We start from the raw sequence: 8,467 nt of genomic DNA on the forward strand, positions 1-8,467 counted from the left end.
GACAACCTGCCTTAGGCTCAGACACTGCCTCTGTGCTGCAGGAAAGATCCAGTTTGCAGCATGCTCAAGGCACCAGGAGTACTTGTAACTGCAGTGTGCATCCCCTACAAGATGGGGAAGGAGATGCTTCCTGCACCTGGACATGAAGGGGCAGACGAGGGGAGAAGAGAGGTCTGCTTCTTCAGACAAGAAGAACAGTCTGCCCCAGGTCCTCATCCCAAAGACGGCACGGCACAGAAGGAAATAAAGGTTTCTGTTTTCCCCAACTGATGGATTCCCTGCAACCACAGTCCTCTGAGTTCGGTCTGTACAGCTCCCACAGGAACGTTGACTCATCACCTACTCGCATTTGGAAGACAAAACTTGTTTCCTACGCTTGGCTCCACAGAAGAAGGAACTCAAAACCAAGAGCAAAGGAAGGCATCAGCCCACCCCTACAAATCAACTGAGCCCTGGCAGATGCCTGGCCTCATCCTGCCCTCCTGCTACCCCTGAGTATTTGCTGAGGAAGAAATCTCATGCCATGTTATAGAGAACTACCCCTGCAGAAGCAGAACACAGAGTGAGGAAATGGAAGCCTTACATTCAGCCTTCCCTAAAGGAAGATTTTGGTAGCGGGAGAGCTTTGCAGTATCTCCAAAAAAGCCAAAACCAGAATGCAGAGGGAAACATGCCAATCTGACACTGCTGTGCTTATCAGACTCATCAAGGCACATTTAGCTTACAAAAAGCAGTAGTGATTTAGATGAACAACAGGGACGGTGTCTACAAGTTATGCCATGTATTCCACTCCTTTTGTCTCAGAAAATTGAGAAGGATGCTATCATCTCATTCTCTTTAGACCAGGGAATTACACAATTAATGTGTCAGGAAAAACATTTTTAAAGCACCTTTGGAGTGCATCCAAATAGAAAATGGTCGTGGCTAAGCAAAGGGAAAAAAATGGGCTAAAGTGGTGACAGGAAGGATGGACCAGCTCAAGTTGGAACGAGGAATTAAAGGGTTGGAACTGAGGCAAGGACAACGATTTTATTCAGCAGACTGCTGTGCACAACAGCTACAGGCAGGGTCCTTGGAGCTTTCATAGCAAAGCCTCACAAGCAGATTTTGAAAATTGAACTTGATGTGATGAAAAAACAGGATTAAGTTGAACCAGAATAAGCCCCTCCATACAAGAGCTTGTACAGTAACTGTGCCAGCTCAAACCTGTCCATTTAACTTGGAAATAGCTGGTACAAAAAGGATATCCTCCATACGGAAAATATCCCTTTGCTGCCTCTGCGGGCCTGGAATTGGTCACATCCCACAGTGTTCTCTAAGTCCCTTCACAACAGAAGAAAGCACAGCAAGCGAGGGGAGGAAAAATCCAGAGCCTCACGAAAGGATAAAGGACATAAAGGGTGACATGGGCAGCTCCCAAGTGGGGATGAGGAGCACTTCGCCATCCCCCGCACAGCAACGCCGCCCACCAAGGATTATGCAAGCGCTCCATCACATGTCACTAATTAATTGCTAATATGCCAGGAGCCCAAATCAGCAAGGAGAAACATCAGCTGCTCAAAAGGGCTCCGGGAACGAAAGGAAACAGGAATGAAACCTGACAGCAGCGACGCTGCAGTCCCAGAGCCTTCCAATGCTCCTGAAGGAGAACTTCCTGCACCAGCAAGTCTGAACACCCCATGTTCCTACAGAACAGCAACAAGCCTTGCACAGCACTGCTGAGCACACACTGCCTGCACACAGACCTGCCCCACAGCACAGGCCTCTGAACACCCCGAACACGACATGCGTCCCATCCCAGCCCCACTGACAGCTGTGTCACTCACCGCAGTTTCTGGATGTTGGACGCGACGCCGGACAGGCGGTAAATCCCATCCACAATGCCATGCTTCTCAATGAATTCAGTGCAGCTCTTGAGGACCTGGGGGACTAAAGAACAAGTGCCAGTGGTTAGTTGAGCTCGTTATTCAAGTGTGTGCTCTTGTCACATCCCGTCCACTAAGCCCAGCCAGGCTATTGCTTGGTTCTTCCTTAGAGGAGAAAGCTGTCAGAGATGTCGCTGCTGGTGAGGAAACTGGATAGAGGTGAGTTCTTTGCTTTAAAGAAGTGCCAGGACCTATGAATCAGCCTGGAGAAAGTCATTCTGGTGAAGCCAGAGACACTGCAAGTCCCATCACAGCTCCCACAAGAACGGTGCTGTTAAATCTCATGTCCAGAAGAGCTATGAAACTGATCCAATATGCTCTCTTTGGCCAAAAGGCTCCCTTGGTTTCCAGACCTACATGGGACTGACTTACACGGTTTGGTTTCGGCAAATACAAATGTTGAGTGGATGCTGCTTTCTGCACAAGTGCGGTGTTTACAATGGTAATTTCCTCCCCAAAGTACACAACAAACCACACTCACAGAAACAGCAGACAGATCGTGGTACAACAGAATGGAAAAAATAAGCCCAGAAGATATAATTAAGTGTCAAGTTAATATTTAAGCCACATCACCAACTGATTCTTTCCAGTTGACTTCAGCCCCACGCAGCATCCACTGCCTGAGCTCTCTGTCCATCTGTAGGTTTGAGGAAGAGCACGTCATGTTATCTGTCATGGCGAGATAAAACTTCTCTGAGCATACAGAAAATTAGGACTGAGCTCCTGTGAACAACAGCAAACCTGCAGGGCAAAGCCCACATCAGTGTGGATTCCCCCACAAACCACCTTCGTGCCACAACTCCTATGACGATCAAGATTTATTCTTACATTAGATGCTAAGTCTGATCCCCAATGGGTCACGTGGCAAATCCCCTTCCATCAAGCAGCAAATGCCATCTGCCACTCAGTTCTCCTAAGTGTTGCTGAACGGAGATGCAGACACACAGCAAGAGAAGAGTTGTTGTAAGTGGTTCCATGGTGGTCAGCAGAAGCACCCTGGGTTATGGGCACGTCTGCTCCACACTTGGGCACACAACAGAATGAACCACGCAGGCCCAGCCAGGCAGAACGTGTGTTCCTCATTTTGGAACGGGTCCTCAGTGCCATCAGCTGAACGTCTGAGAGCAGGGCAGGCAGAACAGATGGCCCTACACCAGAATACGGCTTCAAGAAACATTTTTAGAGGACACAATCTTTATGCCAAAAAAGAAAAGAAAAGAAAAAATAAAAAAAAAATTCCACACCTCTTGAAGAAGAAAGTTCTCATGCATAAAGTGGATGGGGTAGGAGTTGCACCATACTCCAGCAATTGCCAAAAAAGGCAACAATATGTCTTGCGTTGCACTGCGGCATTAGAGAAGTATGACCCAGGTATAAATAGATGCAGAAAGACAGGAGATGAGCACAGCACCTTCCCCTGAGGTGGGCAAGGGACTGATGCTGACACAGGGTGAGAAAGGAGAGCACCCTGGACTGCAAGACACACGACATCAGTGCTCAGTTTGGTTTCACACAGACAAAGGAAGACAACGTGGGATGTCCCACGAAAACAGCAGCACCCACTGAAAGAAATAAGCAAGCAAATAAATGGCACGCTCCCTGCCTGGCTGGTTCCCACCACACAGCACAGGGGCAGCCCACGCAGACCCCCTGTTTCTCTGCCCCTCCTTCTGGGCTTGATCTGGCTGTGTAAACACACAGCATGGTGAGAGTGGTATTTATGTCCCCGCTCATCTGAGCAGCGACCCGTTGTGATACTGTGAAAGGGGTCAGGGGAGCACGGAGGGGAGGAGGGGGCTGCAGGGGCAACAGCACACAGCACTCATCACGGAAGGGCTGGGCACAGTCAGAATTAATGCACACTGAAAACATCCAGCAGGCTTCTTCCACGCATTTCCTAATCTGGTTGCCAGGACGATCTGTTCTTTAAGCTAAATATATCATGCCAGCACCACGGATATTTTGGGGGGAATTTTGCATGGTTGAAGAAGTGACTGAATTACAAGTAGGGCCTTAATTATAGTTGAAGGCCCTTTGCTGGAATGGTGATTCGATTTTTCTAATTTCTGAACAAAGATGACACCTGACAAGTGTGTTGAATCGCCCTCTCCCCTTTGAATTCTAAGCCTTTTAGCTAGATCCACACTTACATATATGTGTGTGGATGGAAAGAATCATCTGTTACCATCAGAACAAAGCACCAGGAAGACAGCACAGGCCCCAGCTTCACTGGGCAAACGTGAGCTCTGCCACAACCACCACCCACACTGTGCCTTCTGCAGGCACCTATGCCTACAAGTCCCTGCTGTGGGGGCACAGAGCTGCTGCCCGTGCTTACTGACCCCACACACAGCCCTTTGCAGATCCAAATCATGCAGATACCAGCATTGCACCAACCTCTGATCTCACTCCTAACCATGAGTTACCCACCTTCCTGCAGTGCTGTCACCAACTGACCCCTCAGTGCCAAACCCACCTCCAGCTGCTGCACCTGAGCACCTCCCCTTGGTGAGGCTCTGAGCACTGCACACACGTCCTGCTCCAAAATCCACCACCTTCCCTCCATCCCTCACCCATTCCTTTTTCCAACCCCACTGGCATTGTGGCCAGTCAATGGGCATGGCTGCCCCAGCCAAAGCCCTGCCAGACTGCATCCCTGCAGCAGCTGGAAGAATTGCTTCAACTTGTTCCTGAGCATCTCTCCGCTGCTATGAAAGGTTTATTGCATCTCTTAGGGCTCATTAACTGGTTAATTCTTCCCCATTAAGAGGAGGCAGAAGTTTTATGGTTTTCATTCTGAAGAGCAACTTGATTCATCTTGAAATCAGACATATTTCCTTTCCTACCATCTTGTTGTTCTTTGTTTTGTTTTGTTTTTCCCTTTTTAATCATTTGTAACGTTCCCTCCCTGGATTCTGGGAGACTTTTTTATTTTTGTTTTTATTTTTCCAGTGCATTTCTGGAATCAGAACTATTTGTTCAGCCTGGGGAATGAGGCCTCCCATCAAGCTCCCCTCTAGCAGCATCATTTCCACACTATTACAGCAATAAGGTGTGCTGCCACATAAGCCAGGCCTTTGGCTGCTTAATGGACCACAGCCTGCTGAAATGCAGCTGCTCAGCTGAATTCCACACACAGCAAACCAACGCAGAAAGCAAAACCTGTCACCCACCAAGCAAATGACCAGCCCTGAGTGCCACTCAATTCCCCAATATTGAATATACTCAATAAATAGTGTTGCTCTTACCCCAAACATTCTCCTAAAAATTCACTTTTAGCTCAACTTTTCAAAGAAATATCCAAGTATTTCCACCCAGGGCATCTCCTGCACATGTTTTTACAAGCATACAGACAGCCACAGAAAAGCTAACTCTGAAATATTTTCTTCCTGGGACCTTTGGCTCATTCTACATCTGCGTCCTTAAGTTTGAGTCACCAGGATTAAGAGAGAAGAACAAAACCAAACAAGCAGTGACTTAGAGATGCTCCCTTCCTGATTTTCCAGAAGCGACCCACACTGCAAGGATTCGTACTGCTGAGGTGCTGAGTAAAGTCCAAGGCAGCACAAGCTGCTCTATTTCCTGGTAACGTGCAACACTTTTATTTGAAGGTGTGACTCGTGTTCTGCGTCCCTGGTGATAATGAAGAGGGGCCATAAAACACAGATTGGTTACCACGCAGTGCTCACTGGCACTGCTCTCTGCTGTGTAAGATGGGGCTGCTTGGTGATGGCAGCTCGTCCAGGAACTGCGTAACAGAAAAAAAGGGCAAGGTCTGAGTCTGAAAAACGTAAACCTCACCGTGCTGCATCAAGCTGGGCAGGCAGGCAGGCAGCCACGTTTACCGTGACATCAGCAACACGCTCAGCATCACAGGTATCTCTGTGCTAGGGAATTCCTGCTTCGAGCTGCCATGCTTACTGCTTTTACATCCAAGATAGGCGTTGTTGTACGGCACATCCATCTCGCAGGTGGTATCCACTTAACTCTCTGCAGTTGTTTGCATGCATATCCATTAAATGGAACAAATATACTGCAGATACATTCCTACACAGACCATTAAGACCGATCACACCACGCTAAGTTAAGAGGGGCAAAGCAGCCACCTCAGCAGGAGCAGAGTGAGGGGTAACAGAGCAGCAATTCCTGCGTGGAGGGAAACATTTTTTTTTTTTTTCTCCTGTTTGTTCCCCCTGCAGCTGCAGCGTTTCAAAATGCAAATTAATTTTCAACTCCCTGCTGTCCCCTGGGTCATTCAGGCATAAAGAATGTCTCTCCTCACAGCTGTAGGCATGGTGAAAGGGAGGGGACTGAGAAATTGTCTCTTTTCTTAACTGCCAGAGCTTCTATTGCTTTCTCAGCTCACCCTTTTTGCAACTACTTCCCCAAAAACAAGTAATTCTCTGTGGGAACCCCACGTACCTCTTTGTGATGCTAACCCCATACCCAGCAATCTCGAGTTCCAGCAATTGAGAGGGCAGATGGTGAAGCAATAACAGCGCCTGTTATGGTTGGAAAACTGCCCCAAATAGCTCAGAACTGTCGGCCTTTAGAAGTATCAACTGGTGCTCAACGGGTTTGTGCATCTGCAGAAAGTGGGATATTCTCTACTCATGTGCACAGGGTCCATCCTGCTGTGGGTGTCTGGGCAGAGCTGCCAGCTCTGAAGAAATGCCCAGGCACACAAAGCACTGCATGCTTTACACAAGTGCTCAGGTGACGTGGGCACTTTTTGGAAACACGTTCAGACCTGTGAAATTATGCAAACTCAATTAAGGAACAAGTGCTGCCTCAAAATGCATCTTCAGAGCCATTTTTTTCCTGAGTCTACACTGCATGCAGAGCTGAGGCCAGCAAGGGCTCAAGATGCACGAGAAAGTGCTGAGGTAGGATGGTGTTTCTTCACTGCAAAACATGAAGCAAATAGGAAATGGCAGAGGTCCATCAGGTCCAGGTTTGGGCTCTGACACACAGCTCAAATCCCAGTGTTCAGATCCCCCCTTTACCACTGGCTCCTCAAGAACAAGATAAATGACTTGGGGAGGATAAGAAGCGTACTATCACTCTGTGCCACGAAGGATATAATAAGCTTCCCAAGTTTCAAGTACTGAAAAACATTTACGGATGGAGAATCACATCCTCACCATCTATGAGTGTTGTCCTCCGAGCTCATTCAGTCCCCGGCAGATGTGTTACCACTTCTCTTTAACTGAACAAAGTATTTCAGAGAGAATCTCCTCCTTCACTTTTGGTCTTCCCAACAGGACTGTATACCACACAGATACTGCTAAAGGAGGAGATGAGGTTCATCACTATCTGTATTACAAGGCAGGTTCACTGGGAAGCACCTGGTGCACCCACTGCTTTGTGAGCTGTAACATCGAGAGGAATCCTGCCCTTACCCAGTGTTTTGTTTATGGCTCTTTTCCCAACAGCTACCTGAGGGCATTATAAATTTCACCAAAGCAGTAAGCATGCATTATCTTCCCTGTGGCACCAGTGGGAAGTTAAGATGCAGTTGGGTGCTGTTAAGAAGCTTATCTGAAAAGCATAATAGCCACCAGAAGAGAACAACCCCCTCCCTAGTAAGCAGTTGTTGCTAGTGCCCAATACATAACAGGATCATGGATGCTCTAATTTGATCCCGCAGGCAGTTTGGAAAGGACTCAGCTTTAATTTTTTTAAATGCTGCCCAACTTGTCACAAATAATTGATAATAAATTTGGGGAATTGGGGGTAATATGAGGAACAGAGACCAAGAATCAGGAGTGTTAATAAGCTTTGTCTTCTGTTGGCATTTTCTTTTTCAGCACAAAAAGCAACACCTCCTCCTGCATCTAAAGCACAAAGAGGAGATTACAGCTCCTCTGATGGGAAAACTGGAAATCATAAACTGTGCCATTTCTACACCCTCCTTGTCCAGTTAAGGAAGCTGATAAACTACCAATGCAGCAAATGCACAAAGATGTATCAATGCAACACATACAAGAGGAGGAACAGAACACATCGTTTGCTTTATCCTACAAAATCCACCGTGAATAGAGCTGACTTTGCTGGATGGATTATGTCATGAGTAACAGGGCGCATCAGCGTTAGCCCAGAGAGAAGCAATATTTCCATCCAGTGTTGGGCAACGGGAGCTTTTCAGTGGAGGCAAACAACTGCCATGATTTACACCTCAGCCTCTGTAATCCAAGTGATTCCAGCCCGTTATCCCACACACACCTGAACACATCCCTGCACAGGATCCCTCAGCTTTGGTCCAGGAGCTCGCTGCATCTCACTGCAGCGCCCAACCAGCTGCAGAACTCCAGCAGCAGCCCCTGCACAGCCCACACCAACCACAGCACTGTGTGCAGCTGCAGAGCAGGGACAGCAACGTTCCCCAGCCTTCTGAGGCACAACTGAGGACGCGGCACGGATGCTGCAATGCAGCATTTAAGCAGCTCCCACGCTAAACAAACACATCCCCCGCCAGCACAGATCTGTCTAATTGGGGTCGGGCTACATTTCAGTTCTGTTTGGTTTCCTTTGAGAGAAAA

The 8,467-nt window shown here is 47.8% G+C and overlaps 1 protein-coding gene across 2 annotated transcripts in view; it reads right to left on the reverse strand.

Annotated features, from left to right (window-relative positions):
* The window catches only part of ARHGAP32 (Rho GTPase activating protein 32), a 146,296-nt gene that overhangs the window by 16,928 nt on the left and 120,901 nt on the right, over positions 1–8,467 (reverse strand). For both annotated transcript variants that reach the window (XM_031556858.1, XM_010723589.3), the window contains one exon: positions 1,827–1,929. In XM_031556858.1, the coding sequence (XP_031412718.1) occupies positions 1,827–1,929 (103 nt within the window). The remainder of the gene's footprint in view (positions 1–1,826; positions 1,930–8,467) is intronic.

This window comes from Meleagris gallopavo, chromosome 26 (assembly GCF_000146605.3).
Source record: "Meleagris gallopavo isolate NT-WF06-2002-E0010 breed Aviagen turkey brand Nicholas breeding stock chromosome 26, Turkey_5.1, whole genome shotgun sequence".
NCBI lineage: Eukaryota > Metazoa > Chordata > Aves > Galliformes > Phasianidae > Meleagris > Meleagris gallopavo.